This window comes from Oculina patagonica, chromosome 1, assembly GCF_052425735.1.
Source record: "Oculina patagonica isolate OP01 chromosome 1, crgOcupat, whole genome shotgun sequence".
Taxonomy (NCBI): Eukaryota; Metazoa; Cnidaria; class Anthozoa; order Scleractinia; family Oculinidae; genus Oculina; species Oculina patagonica.
The window spans coordinates 35,984,975-36,000,145 of record NC_135758.1 but is presented as its reverse complement, the minus strand read 5'-3'; the positions used below and the strand labels follow the sequence as shown (position 1 = coordinate 36,000,145).

General features: G+C 38.5%; 1 protein-coding gene across 4 annotated transcripts in view; it reads left to right on the top strand.

The window, feature by feature from the left end:
- Nucleotides 1-15,171, top strand: part of LOC144667229 (uncharacterized) — a 46,097-nt gene that overhangs the window by 19,813 nt on the left and 11,113 nt on the right. For 2 of the 4 annotated variants that reach the window (XR_013573298.1, XM_078528646.1), the window contains exons 1-4: nt 7,067-7,728; nt 10,654-10,728; nt 11,102-11,697; nt 12,019-12,519. Coding sequence is in view for 3 of the 4 variants with exons in the window: in XM_078528646.1 (XP_078384772.1) it covers nt 10,709-10,728; nt 11,102-11,697; nt 12,019-12,519 (1,117 nt within the window). In the remaining variant the exon portion in view is untranslated. Of the gene's footprint in view, nt 1-7,063; nt 7,729-10,653; nt 10,729-11,101; nt 11,698-12,018; nt 12,520-15,171 lie in introns of those variants that run through there. The other 2 variants (XM_078528640.1, XM_078528635.1) reach the window with 2 other exon arrangements.

Below are 15,171 nucleotides of genomic sequence, written 5' to 3'. Positions count from 1 at the left end.
TCGTAGCCAATGAGCATGCTGAAATTTTTGCATGTATATTATTAGGAATGAAACAAGTAAAAAAATGGACTATCATAACTTTAATTTTTCGCAATGTAAAGTTTGCGTAAAGGAGTATTAACTGTAAGTGAGTTTCAGTCAAAAAAATATTGTAATCAGGACAAGTGTAATGCAACCAGGCATGTAGCACAAAGTTGATATTAACTAATAATAAATTTTTCTCACAAGGTCCGAACAAATCAAAAGCGTAGCTTTCGACTGCATCTCACAGTCTTCATCAGCGAACTGAGCGCCACGTTGTCACGTGATTGCATGTTGTTTAGTCACGACAGCAAGTGGTCACAAATGGCGGAAAAATCATAGCCCCGTCTATGTTTAACTTTGGGAGTGTCTATTTAGCACTTGCTTGATGTCGTGAGACTTCTTATTTTTTCATACACGAGGTACAAATCACACTTAAAGTGCCACTATGATCAAATTTTCGATTTCCATTTTTTTACATTTTCGTGTACAGTAAGACTTTCTTACTCACCTTGCCAATTTTCAATCCATTACGAACATCAGAAGTCGTTTTATTTTAACGTTTATTTCCGATAATTTACGGCCGCCATTAAACAACCTTGTTCCAAGGCTTGGTTGCGAACAGGGAGAAAATGACGTCAAAGGCTGCAAATACCTCACGGGTTGAAATTATAATAACAATATGTATTGAAACTCACGCGAAAAGCAACAAAAACTTTGGGCTTGTTTTTCGTGCAATTTTCTATGCTGATTGTTATTCTAATTTCAACCCGTGAGGTATTTGCAGCCTTTGACGTCATTTTCTCCCTATTCGCAACCAAGCCTTGAAACAAGGTTGTTTAATGGCGGCCGTAAATTATCGGAAATAAACATTGAAATAAAACGACTTCTGATGTTCGTAATGGATTGAAAATTGGCAAGGTGAGTAAGAAAGTCTAATTGTACACGAAAATGTAAAAAAATGGAAATCGAAAATTTGATCATAGTAGCACTTTAACCTATTTTTTAAGTTAAAAAAAAAGTTGAGACCAAGAGGATTCAAACCCGGGTCGCCGGCATGCCAAGCGAGAATGATATCCACTAGGCCACCGACGACCAGCAGCTGATTTTTTTTAGATAGAAATCCTAACCCTATTATAAAAGCTAACCGCATGCAACCCAAGCAAAAGTAGGCTAACCGGAGTGCTATTCAGGCTAACCGGAGCGCTAGTTAGGCTAACCTGATTGCTAGTTAGGCTAACCGCAGTGCTGTTTAGTCAGTAGTATTCTACATGAACTGAGTGTTACGTGGTATAAATATGTCATGAGGTGTCTCGCTATTGTGTCACTACTAGTACATCAACTGAGTGCATAATAGTTAGTCCCGAGTAACGTTGGACGTTGGCATCAGATGTGGATGGCTTCCTTGATTTTCCTTTTGTTACCACGGACTTTTTATCAAGGATTCTGACCCCCTCATGGTCGATCTCGTGATTGACTGGTGTTCCCAGATTGCAGATGTCATTTGTTTCTGATCTTCACCCAGTCTCCTCTCCAGGTTTCTAGCCGCCTCGACTTGTTGTCACGTGACTAAACAACATGCAACCACATGACAACGTGGCGCTCACTTCACTGATGAATACTGTAAGAGGCAGTCGGAAGCTACGAATGAATGTATATAGTAAAAGTAGATTTTATTGTTTTATCCTGAAGCTACGTTATAAGTCTTATAAAAGAAATGGTAGACACTACAGCGGTGCTGCATCAATTTATGGATGCACTTAGGAGGTTTATTAAGTACACTATACTAAAAGTTAGAGTTGTACGCTACTTTTGACAGTTGAATGCTACAGGTTTACTATTTCTTACAGTGCTGCCACCCAAATCGAGCCACTTGGAAGAAAGTTAACCAATCAAAACTTCAATTGAGAACAATTGATGGCTATCTATTTTGTTAACAAACTAATGACATCAAAGCATCCAGACAACAGCTCTACAAAAATGTTTGTAGACTAATCAACTGAATAGAGGCAAATGCAAGTCTGTTTTACCTGAATTTCATACTTTCGACACCGCCATATGGTAGACACTGTACAGATTCCATTCTTTGCGGAAGAGTATCATAATTAATATATTTTACTTAAAAAAAATTGTATCTTGAAAAACTCCTTTTGTGAGTCCTACAAGACCGAAACCATTGAAAACCGCTAAAAATTTAGGATCGAAACTAGCCAATCAAAAAATTGCAGCGTTTCCCGAGAGGTTCGCATCTTCCGCAACTTTGTTGGGTTTTCAAACTTTGTTTGTTGAACTATTCTTCAACGTTACTGGTTCGTGTACAAAATTTGATTGGTAAACTTTCTTTCAAGTGGTCCGATTCGAGTAGTTGCGCTGTTATACTAGCCGCAAACTGACATGACTGGCACTTGCCGGCTCGTTCGAGGTTATTTGTTTGCGTTTTTCACGAAAGTAATTTACCTAAGCTATTATCAGGGCCGTACCTAGGATTTTTCGTCTGCGGGGGCAACTGTTTATGGGGGGTTTAGTTTTTCTTTTTTTCTTTAGTTTTCTTAGTTTTTTAGTTCCTAAGGGGACCAATCTAAAAGCACAAACTGTCTATCACAACTATCACAACTTCCAACGCCAATCTTATAAATGTAGATTGCGGTCAGCAGTAAACGTGAACCAAAGGGCTTTTAACTTTACAACATGGCGACGGAAAAAGCTTTGAAGTATGCTCTTCGAAAGTACTGTTTAGATCAATCAAGTATATGTTTTTCAATTATTAATTATATCGTTGAATAGTCGTCTTCGGTTTTTTATGGGGCAATTAAAAATAGTTTTTATATTTTTAATAACCAACTGGGACCCAAAGTCGCGGTAACTTTGGGTGACTTAAGGCGACTTTAGGCGATTTTAGCTTATTTTGTCCAACATTACAGGCAATTTTGAGCGACTTTAGGCAATTTTAGGTGACCTTTTAGGCAATTTTAGGTGACTGACCTAAGTACAGTTGTGGTAAACATGTACATGGGAATCATCATGGTACACCATAAAGCATTATTACAGAAAATATCTATACTATCCTCATGACTTAGAGCGACTTTAGGCGACTTTGGGCGATTTTGGGTCACAGAGTAGGCCTAACCAAATTGACTCTTGGTACTCATAATCTCCTTTTAATTTGTTGGCAACGATGCAAAACATATAATTGTAACATAACTTTAAATATTTTACCTTTCTTACAATTAGAGACTAGAGTATTAGCAGTTTTTTTTATGTATTTACCTTTGTTAATAAACATTTTACTTACTACTGCACTGATATAAAATTATACGCGTAACAATGTTAACTATAAAGGCGACGATCATGCAATGCATTAGAACAATATTGAGAAGCTTGGGAACGGAAATCGTACTACACGTGACTAAAAAAAGAGAAAAATATGAGTCGGCAAACGAACAAACTCTGACCAATACCTGTTGTTGGCGTTCCAAGTAGCAAGTTACCTAACATGCAATTCAGGCCTGTAGCTTTTGTGCTTTGACGACAAAGCTTTGTCAGTCGATGCTAAAATATTGGATCAAACGAATGCCCAAGCTCAGAAGTCCTTCGTTTTGACATAACAAATTGCCATAGCAACAATATAGCGTGGCAGAATCACGTTATTTCTACCTCAAGAGCTTAGAACTCCAAAATGGGACTAATAAGCCATTTCTATTATCTCAAATAGGGGTAAAGAGCCTCGGGTTATTTTCTCAATTTTTTTAACCTTTGCGAAAAGCACAAGGGCTGTAAGTCGTTACATTACGCACTTTAAGTTGATCTTCCCTTCACGTCATGAGTACACGGGTACACATAAGCTGCCCCGGTAGACATTGTTGTCAAGAACCCCCTATACCCCCCACCTCCCTCCTTCCTTTGAAAACGTTTCAAGAATTCCTGGGCGATTTTCCACTAAGCACTAAACAAAAGTCTGGAAGTTCCGCAGATTAACTGGTGATGGCTACGTCAAAGTCCTCTAAAAAACTTTTCTGTGAACTACCTTTGAACTGGTACAAGAAGCTGGCGCGAGCTTGAGGTGAACTGTCGTCAACAAACACGAGCCGTTTGGCCATGTGAATGATAGTTAGCTATAGTTGTTCAGATGATAGTATAAAGAGGCGTTTTAGCTATCACCGACTATATAATATGCTGCTTGACCAGGGCTTTAGGCAGGGGATGTAAAGTTGATATTTGCAGCTTTTCCATCTTGTGAAACAAACCGAAGTTTCATGAATTCTTGGGCGCAAAACGTTTGTGTTGGCCTTCGTACCGGTGGCCCCAAAATAAGTCGCCGAGAAGAAGGAACTATAATTTCTTGTTTCTTTACGCTTGAATCACTTGGGTGAATTATTCCTCAAATTCGTTAGATTTATCAAATTCATTAGAGCACCTCACCCCATTCCCCGGCCCCTCCCCATGTTACGGCACTAAAACAATCGCCGTCAACTCGTCGCTGTTAAACGAGCAGCTTTTTCTTCTACTTCTTCTTCTCTTTTCTTAAACAACTTCCATACAAACTATAAGCTCGGTATTGGAATATTCTGGTTCTTCAACAGGATTTAGATAAGATAGGATAGGATAACTTTATTTCAACACGGTATTTCCATCAGCCCATTTTAAAAACTGAACATCGATCTTCAAAACAATCGGACTGTGAGCAATCTCTTCCTTTTGCTCAGGGAATACGCAGTGCGGTGACCTTTTACAGTACTCATCCATTAATTTCTGGCGTTTTTGTCAGCTTGAAAGAGCCGTTATGAATGGATTAGTACTTCATGACGTAACTGTTTCTGAGAAAAGAGGAGATGGCACCGTTGACAGTGCTGTGTTGTCCGGAACAAGAGATTAACCTCGAAAATTAATTTCCGTCCTATTAATACTCTGAGGATCTTTCCTGAGCGAAGCAAAGTTTTCTTGCTGAAGTACACCTTATCGCGTGTAGGCGAGAATTACTACGTGTTCACAAATACTTTACATTAAACATCCGCGTGTACTGTGCAAGTGCCGGTCACGCACACCGTCACGATACAGCGCATGAGAAAACAAGCTTGACCATTGGATGGAAAAGGTAAAAACAAGAAAGAGACTGATAAAATTAGGCGTTCTCGGCTTGGTTAAACCTGGAGTGCAGGACCCTCCAGAGTTCTGCTAGCCGACAACCGGACAAGAGAGAACGCCTTGGGATGTCATATTATTGCCCGTTCCGAGGTTGTGCAGGGAACTGGGGCGAGTTTCAAAATTCAAGTAATCGATAATCTGACACCACAAAATGAAAGAACCCTGTGAGATTGGTCATTCGACCAAGTTTGACGCTTTTAGGATGCACATACAAACGTTTCTTATTTTGAGAGAACTGAAAGTAAGGCTGATCAGTACTCTGTTATTTCCTTACGAATAGCAGCATTATCGTTTCATTTTACATTGTATATCGTCAAATTTTATGTACAAAGAAACAAAATACAGTCGACTCCCGATACCTCGAACCTTCATGGAAAACAGACGGAAAAGGTTCGAGTTATCGGGAGCTCGAGTTATCGGAAGTTTAGAACAAATGACCGAAAAAAGGAAAAACAGTGTGTACTGTTGTTCCATTCATACAGTGTACATTTTAATCAAATTTAATTACAGTTTTGAGAAGTCGAGTGATAATGGAGCAACACATTTCTAATTTACTGTATGAATCATAACGTAACGTAATGTGAAACAAAACAATACGCCCTGACGCTTCTCAGCTAATCTATAACTATCGATTACCCTTGAAAGTTTTTAAAGGTTGGATCTGAAAGAATCGATATCAACCTTCATCAATGGCGTGGCACAGTTCGTGTTTTGAGGGGCATTTCGGGGTGGCTCTGACTCGTGTACGTATTTTTTTCAAGATAAATTCAGTGTTTTGACTACAGTACACTGTTTGTTTTGACTTGTCACGTATTGACAGACATGGTTTGAGTTATCGAGGGTAAAATTATATAGAAAATGACCTGAAGGGAAACGAAAATTGGTTCGAGTTAGCGGGAGGTTCGAGGGTTCGAGTTACCGAGGGTAAAATTACAGTAAATGTATGACGGAAATCCACTGGGAAATCGATTTTGGTTCGAGTTATCGGGAGTCCACTGTAACATTACACTTTAAAATCTTTTCATCCCCACATTTACTTTTTATGGCGTCCTCGTACCTAGGGTCTTCGGCAGCAGACATATCTGAGCCCCCATCCCACCTCACCCCGTAAAAAAAGGCCTTGAAAAGAAATGATCCCCTCGGGGCTTAATTAATAGAGCTTTTACAGTAATTTTTATTTGACAGAAAATTCTTTTTTTTTTTTTTTGGAAAATCACGATTCTCCAGCCTTATTCACGGCTAACAACGAAATCAAGATTCACGAGAAAAAGTAAAACTAGCCATTTCGCAATTCCATTCAGGAATAACAAAAGTGACCTTTATTCGCCACCCTCATTAAAACATGTGATTACTAAGCACTTTCGGTTTCATCTGCTGACGCTACAATGAAGTCCAACTGTCGTTTTAATCAGTTTCCTCTGTTTTGGGTGTAAATCAGCTAGCAAGCCCTTATCAGCGAAGATCATTGCACTTCAGTTTTGCCAACTAGTCAGTGCTAGTCATTCTGCGATACAGTACAGCTAGCCCGTTATAAGATTCTCATCAAACTACTTTTAAATACTAGATATTTATGAATAATAAAGCACAGCAGGCCCAAAACCAAAACAAAAAAGGCACACACACAATAACCTCCGAGATCCATTGTGCTTTGTCGTGTCAAAATGTCGATACACATGAACTCCAGTCCTGATCCTCATATAGCGAAATGCCCTACAGGCAAAACAATCACTAGCGAAGAGAAATTAATTGTACCATTGAACATGTTCACGATTTATCTACTTTGCTTTTTGGTATCTCTTAATTTGATTCGCAGTTCTTTTTCCAGGACAACAAAGTTATTTTTCTTTTGTTACAAATACATCGCCCTTTCATGTCGACAATTCTTGATGTTTAATGAATTCCATACACCTCAGTCGAGCTCTATTTTTGTCTGCTATAACAAATTTTGCATACTCAAGATGACAGTAGTTTTGTGTTTGTGCAGCGTGCGTCAAAAATAATGGATTGGATCATCTCGAACAAGCTAATAAGTCAATAACTGCAGGACTTTGTACTCCAGTAGCCTAGGAAAAGGCTTCTCCGTAAAGTTGATATTTTAATGCTCATCAGAATTTCTCAAAGAGCCGTGAACATCAAGATGATTAACTTCAAATTTCTCCTTTTAATATCAATACATTTCCAAGGCCGAAGTGATAAGAAAAATGAAATTGATAAACTAAGGGATACATTCCTGATGCAATACCAAATTTTAACAACTAGCATTACAAGGAATGTATGGGAAACAATAAGGAGAATTCGAGATTGATGAACTTTGGATTGGTTCCAATTCTCCTCGTTCCAGGAGGCCTCCTTTTAATCTGAAATGACATTCCAATAACCAAATGCTCATTTTATTCATATATGAATAAAATGAGCATTTGGTTATTGAAGCGTCGCCTTAAAAAGCTTCGCAAGCACATCGCATCTTGAATTCAAGCCTAGTCAGTTAAGTGAAGAGTTCGGTGCAAAAACGCTTAGAGTAAAGCTGTGGATTTCATTCTAGTACAATACTGACCCAACTTTAAGGTAAGACCTGGCATTTTGAGACTTTTTTGCTGACACTAAAACATTTTTGTGCATGTTCACACTGAATTGCTATGGATCTGCTGCTGTAATCTCAAGACTTCTACCGCGTCTGTACTGATAATGTATAATACTCAAATTTAAACTGAGTTAGTTGACGGATAAAAACACGTTTATTTACCGAAATGGGTCGAACTAACACATTGATTTCGAGATAACGTTTTGGCTGACGTCCACATTTTAGTTAAAAAAATGTGATTACTTAAGCACTTTCGGTTTCAGTTAAGCCAAGTTGCATGAAGTTCGATTTCCTGCAAGCTTTACTATCGGGGGAAATGAACTATATCAAAATATTTTTAGCGATTGCTTAGCATGTGTAAAATTACCTACTTGTATATACCGCCAAATCGAAGCCGGAATCCTCGAAATAACAGTTTTGTTGTGGTAGATATCGAGTAAATGAGTAGCGGATAACAAACCAACGAAAATTAACATTAGGCAAGATTGATACCGTTACGAACGACAACATTTAAACATTTAGGATAAATCTTACAAGGTGTGCCACTTACGACTAACTCCTTTAAGAGCAGAACACAAATTCGGACAAATATATACTAATACCTTTAGAAATAGGTACCAAAATTGCCCCTTTAATTCATATTGCAATTTCCGTCATGCCAACGAATGCAGTAAAGTGCATTTAATCCCGTATCTTTCGATTTCGTACTCTGTTTTTCGTTTTATAAACTTATACTGAATGCGTTATCTATGATCAAACGCCAGAGGACAAACCTGTCGCCCATTTCAGCGGCTTCCACACACTAAAACTGCCTAAGCAAACGCTCGCAGCCTGGTGTATGTCAGTATCAGTTCTAGATAAGCTGCAGACAGAAATCTCTGACATTACTGAATGATACTCCGTAACACTTAGGTCCATAAGGCCTTAAAGTACTCTGTCACTTCAGTTTTCCAAGCGCTAGCTGTTAGCGATTATATAAGGACAAAAATTAGTTCAGGATAAATTTTTAAATATTTATTTGAGAGTTTTAGCAGACCATGACACGCTAACTGTTTTTCTAAAAACGTTGGTTTGAAACTAGTGGTACCTAAGTTCGCCGAATAAAAACTATATGCTAAAGAAGATTAATTGATACCAAGACTAATATTTTTACTTTCTATCTTACAAGCTTTTCTTAATTCCTAATAGCCGCGGCACCTTCGCTTATAGTAATTGTCTCCTATCGTCCTATGGTCTATTGCGTTTTCCTCTTTGCATACTAAAAAACAACTCGAGTTTGCATAATGTTTTGTTTTTATGGCTTCCGGCCCAAGATTTGTTGCAAAAGTGTAAAGTTGTTTCGAGCCTGAAGTCATCTCTGGTCAGCATGATTGAATCCTGAGTGAGTTTCATGAACTAATCAAAAATTGCAGCAGACATAGTAGCTCATAGTTACATAGAATCTGAAACACCGTTCTGTCGTGTGTCAAAACTGTCAATACACATGAACTCCCCCTTAGAGCTAATGAAAATACCCTACAGGGAAAACAAATGGTTTGCTTAGGTTGACAAGTTCAGGCTTTAACTCTTTTGCTTTTCTAGCCATGTATATAGTCTTTTTTATCACATAAATAGATTTACTTTTTTACCCGTTTTTATTATGTAGATAGCTTCTTTTTTAACTTTTTTAACTTTAGATTATTAATTGTAATAGATGTAATTATAGGTTTAAGTTATTTAAAGTTTTTTTCTTAGTCAGGTGTCCACAATTAGTAGACGGGACTATTCCCCTCAGCTAAACATTTTAGACACAGTAATAAAGTTATTCATTCATTCATTCATTCATTGGTACCTTCAAAATCTGATTGTTGATCTTTCCCTAGCGTAGCAGAGTTAGCTAATAGCAACAATAGATGTTTCTCGTGCTAGCAAAATTTGACGTTTTATGCGGAATCCTATGCCCCCATTTATATCCATTCGACAAAAAATATTTTCCAGATTCAAGTTGACTTATGCATTTAGTATGCACATAAAGCAGGTAAACAGTAGGTGAAAAATGTAAAATTTTCACAAAGACTTCAAAACTTGCTTTGTCATGTCAACATTTCAATTCTCATGACAACTGAGGACCTCGAGCTGAGGATAATTAACTAACCCTTCCACTCACTATCTTATTTCTCTTTACAACACATTGCCAAACAATAAGGAGATGAGAATTCAGAAAAACATCGACTAGAGGATATTGTCTCGATGACGTATTAACACCAAATTGTCATAACTCACATTCAAAGGAATAAATGTATAATGAGATTTTGAGCTTGGCCTTTTTATAATGACTCGACCCAGTGCTCTATCTTTCTCAGTGACATGCAGCGAATGTGAGGCCATATCTTTCCGTGCCGCTTTTTCCGTTCCGCTCTTTGTTGCCCGGCTGGGTCCGAATTTTCTGTCACTTTTTGAATTTATACCAAATACCAAAGCACAGAGTCCCCTTCGTCACGAAACTTCTCAAGCAAACGCTCGCAGTCTGATAAATATTCTCAAAAAACTAGCCCGGCTACACCACCTACTAAAAAACAAGTTAGTCAACTGGCTGTGTCATCCGAATATCCGAACATTATCTGAAGCTTGCTTACAGACAATTATTGACGGGTCCTTCGGTGGTTTCCGTCGATCAATGCGAGGATGGTAAATCAGATAACAGTTAACTATATATCTTCTTCGTTTTTCATTGAATTAAGAATGTGTAAAGCAGTTATGTTTTAACTACATCTTATCATTCGTCAAAATGTTAGTTATACCTTTATAGTCAAAAATGTTACTTGTCTGCTCGTCCAACCTTTTCCCAAACTCCAAGGACAAGGGACAAGGACCGACTGTATATATTTACATTTACCTTTACCTTTACCGTTTCTTTTGCCTTGTCTCAGGTGTTGCCACACGTGATTAATGAGATGACAAACTCATTTTTATAAAATTCTTGAAATGGCATCAGCTTCACCTGGGTAAGTTACTTAAAAGAAAACAAGTTTTTTACACATGTAACAAAAAATGTTTAATTGAATCATCAACTTTCATTGCCTTTTTCTAGTCAACGTGATGAGTTCGGTTTTTTTTGTGTAACTGTGACGATGAAATGATTTTGCAGGTTTGTATTACCAATAGCATTTGAAAACAACATATGCACTGACTTATATTTTATTGTAAACTGATATGATTTGTAAGAATTTTTTTGAGATTTGAACCACGTATAAAGGCTTGCTACCGAGTAAAAATATTTTGTAGACATCAAGAGCTGTCATATTTCATTTGTTTTCATTGTGATCACCGACCAAATACTATTAAGCAACTGAGTTTAAGTCATCTTATAACACACAGGTCTAGTCACCTCGGTGTGTCAGAGAATCCTAAACGATGGCTTGTGGCTGGAATATCACTCAACAAGATCCTTATACCACAGATACGTCCATTTGTGGAACAAGGCATCAATGCTGAATACAACAACCTCAAGACCAGCCACAACATTGATACACAAAGCTCATCTGGTCGTCTTCAACGGTGGCCACAGGTTTTGAAGTACGAGAACATTAATGGAAATGATGGTCATCCAAAGCTTCCTGGTGGAAGGTTAAATTATTCTTTGTTTGACTGTAAAGTGACATCCCATGTTGACTTTGCCAGGCTGTACGTTCAGAACCACATGGCCCACTTCACAGCCTTCGATGGCCACTGCGATGCATCTGCGGTGTTAACGTTGCTTGGTCGGGTGCCTGTATTCTCTGCAGCTGTGCAAACTGCCGCAAATCATGTCAGAGAGGGACGAAACGACTGGGCGCACTGTGTATTTGGTATATGGGATCAAACCAAGTTTCAGAAGAGTTTTACTGAAATGGAACAACTAGTGAGAGCCATGGCTCTGTCAACTGCAGACGAAGGAAAACTTCTTGGAGAACTTAAAGACTGGGAGACTAAAGGTATTAAAAGTGCATGACTGATATGTGCAGTTACTCACCAGGGTGTCCAAAAAAACATCCTTTAACCCTAACTCTTGTTTAATGTTCAATGTTTATATCAGTTCTTATTAATATTTGCCAGGTGGTTTATTCCCGAACAATGCACGATCTTTATGGTGTTGTTCTGTCATTTGTCTGCATGATGATTCCGTCATACGAATTTACAATAAACATTAAGTCCATTTATATGCTCCGTTGAGGTTCGAAGAATTTTAAGCATTAGCCGCAAACGGTCGAAACGCTCCAGTCAGTTAGTGTGTTGTTTATTCATCATTTTTCTAGGAACACACCTTTGTATGAACTCCCCTGTGGACCCGGCATTGATACAACTGGTACAACAAGAAGTGAAATCCCTGCAAGATGATGTGAAGAATATGTCTGTAGAATGCGACAAAGAGAGGAACAAAGTCCAGAGTGAACTTCAGAATTGTGCCGATGGTCTCGAGGAGCTTCAAAAGAGAATGGAAAGATTGGAGATTGATCAGCAGAACATGGAACACCGGGCTGGGCTGACTGAAGAGAGAGTTGACGATGTTGAAGGCAGAGTCAGTGTTGTTGAAGAAAAGATGTCTAAACGTGAAGGTTTGGAGATTGCCATGGAACACCGGGTTGGACTGACTGAAACGAGAGTTGATGATGTTCAAGACAGAGTCATTGTTGTTGAAGAAAAGATGTCTAAACGTGAAGGTTTGGAAATTGGCATGGAACACCGGGTTGGACTGACTGAAAAGAGAGTTGATGACCTTGAAACACTTGTTGAAGAAACGATGTCTAAACATGAAGGTAATAAGACTAATCAAAGTGCCCGTTGGGCTGTCTCGTGTTACAGATCAGTAAAGTAGCACCCGTTGCTAACAATGATATAAGCTCAGAAAAACCATCTCCGGATTCTACAATATTTAAAATTCTCAAATTTCATTCTCAAGTATTTGCAACAGCTTGTGCTATACCAGCATCGCACCATGTGCCCTTTCTTCACATTCTACTCAAATAGTCAAACCTATCCAACTGTCCTTCCAAAAACTCAACAAAATCTTCGCAATGATTTCTAAGGTATTCAACAACTGCACAAATTAGTTTCCTGAGAAGGTTTTTCGACGTAATTTGCTTCTCACTTCTTTCTAATGGGGATCTGTTTTATCTGGAGGCATTATGTATTAAATAGAGCCGTAAGATTGTGGCCAAGGAAATGTCTAGAGGTCATTGCATTTATAGTCTGCGCTGCGTGGTTTCCTGTTTGTTTCACACTTCTTTGCCACATGTTTTGCTAGTTTAGTTTGTTTTTGCTCAAGTCTATTTGTAAAATACGCTTTAAACTCTCAAAATTTACGCCGTGGAAGGACAAGATATATGTTCCGTGAAAACGTTGATTACTTGCATTTTGTTGATACTGTTGCAAGATGTATTGTGTATTATCACTTAATATATCTTGGTCCGGCTTCGCAAGTGACAACCGGAAATGAATTTGATTGCTTGACGCTTAAAAGACTTTATCCCTGGTCCTCTTCGTGCCAAATTTCGAGTTCAGTGCTCGCCTCATTTCATCCCAGACCTTTCGTGCTTCTCTGCTCTTCAGGCGATCGAAATTATCAGCCCAAAGACGAATTAGCATTTTCTGATCATCGTCGGACCCATTTGTCGTAAGTTCTCTTTGCCGGTCCGGATTCGGGAGAAGATGCTGTAGATGTACTTGCAACAGCAACGGGACTCGTCGGGGAGCTCGTTATATCGCTCGATGCGCTCCCTGGCCTGCTTTGACTGCCTTCACCCACGTTTAACTGCGAATGCAGTTCATTCATAAAAGGGCCAAACTGCTGTTGCTGCTGCTGCTGCTGATCAAAAAAGTAACCGGATAAAATGGTGTTGAACTGAGAAAAAAGCCACCTCCATCCATGATCGAGTGTTCTAGCGAAGTTCCCGCGCTTTGTGATTGCGTGTGATCATGACCTTCAATGTCATTTCCCTGACAGGTTCTGTTATCACTGGAGACGGCTTCCTTTGACAAAATTTTGGAAAATAGGTTCGCCTTTTTTTTTAAGTGGAGGTCGCACTTAAAAATCTCGCGTGTTGATAGATTTTCACCGCAAAGTAAACAAATTCTTCCAAAAAATTTTTTAGTGCGACCCGACCCTAAGAAAAACAAACAAAAAGGAATTATGAATTTGACTTTGTGACCTTAGTGTCTTCAAAATATCATATCACGTTCTGGAAAGCGTATACAATTAACAAAGCAAAGCAAATTAATTTCCTGTTTCTCAGATAACGATAATCGCACTTCCCTTAATCCTTTTATTCTGTTTCTACACTATTCATAATACGCCCTTCCTATTCTTTACTGAATAAAGTTTAAAGAAACGAACAAAGCCGAAGATGAGATACCACATCAATATTTTTGTTTGCGTGGTAACTTCACTTAATATTCTCCTTTTGACACATCATTTGACATATCTGAAAACTGCTCTGACCTCAACAACCCTCGACCCTAACACGCACCAAAATGGCTTTCTTGTAACGCAAACAGAAATTTAACAACAGCTTTTCAGCCAGCCGCATACTTTAACAATACCCACCGCAAATATAATATCAAAACACAAACCTACCGTAAAGATAAATTCATTTTCCATGTAAAAAACTACCTATTTAAGCAACATATGTGAGATAAAATCTCCTTATCAGATTTGGCGGTATTACTAAAGATGATACTTCATGTAATATATTACATTATTCACATACCTTAGTAATCCAAACATTTACACCATGTCTCACACGTGTAAATAAGCACGTTTAAAACTCGACAAGAGAAAACGCGCAATACGAAGAACAGCATCCCGATGCATCTTATCAGCAAAATGTATCTATGTAAAAATGTCTATTTCTTACCTTGTTTCCTTGCTACTTTGTCACTTCGTTACCTTACAAGAGGTCTTACACAAAGCACTATCCTGAGCTACCAAGTCCCCTCGGATAATCTCGTGTTACGTCACGGTCACGTCGTTCACGACGTGACCGCGACGTAACACGAGACAAAAACTAGAAGAAACAACTTTCAAACAACATCAGTAAGAAATCATAGAGAGCCGTTGTCTTACACTAAGGCAACACAACGGTTTCTATCAGGGCTGTTCAGAATTTGCTTTTTTAAAGTGGTACCAAGTGTTCTCTCGAGATAACGTGAATTATTCGTTTATGGGTGGGCCGATTATACTTATTTCAGCTGTTATAGTGAATGGAACATATTTTTCAGTGCCCAAGTTTCATTTTTGACGTAACGATTTCATATGTCGTTAATCAGATAGCATCAGAAGTGATTAAAATTAGGTATTTGCGTTGATCGAAAGGGGTTCAAACATTGCTTGTCAAGCCCATGCTCTCAGTCTAGACAAGGGTAAGGACTTCATGGGCTAACGGATCCTTACATTTTATCTTCTAAATCGC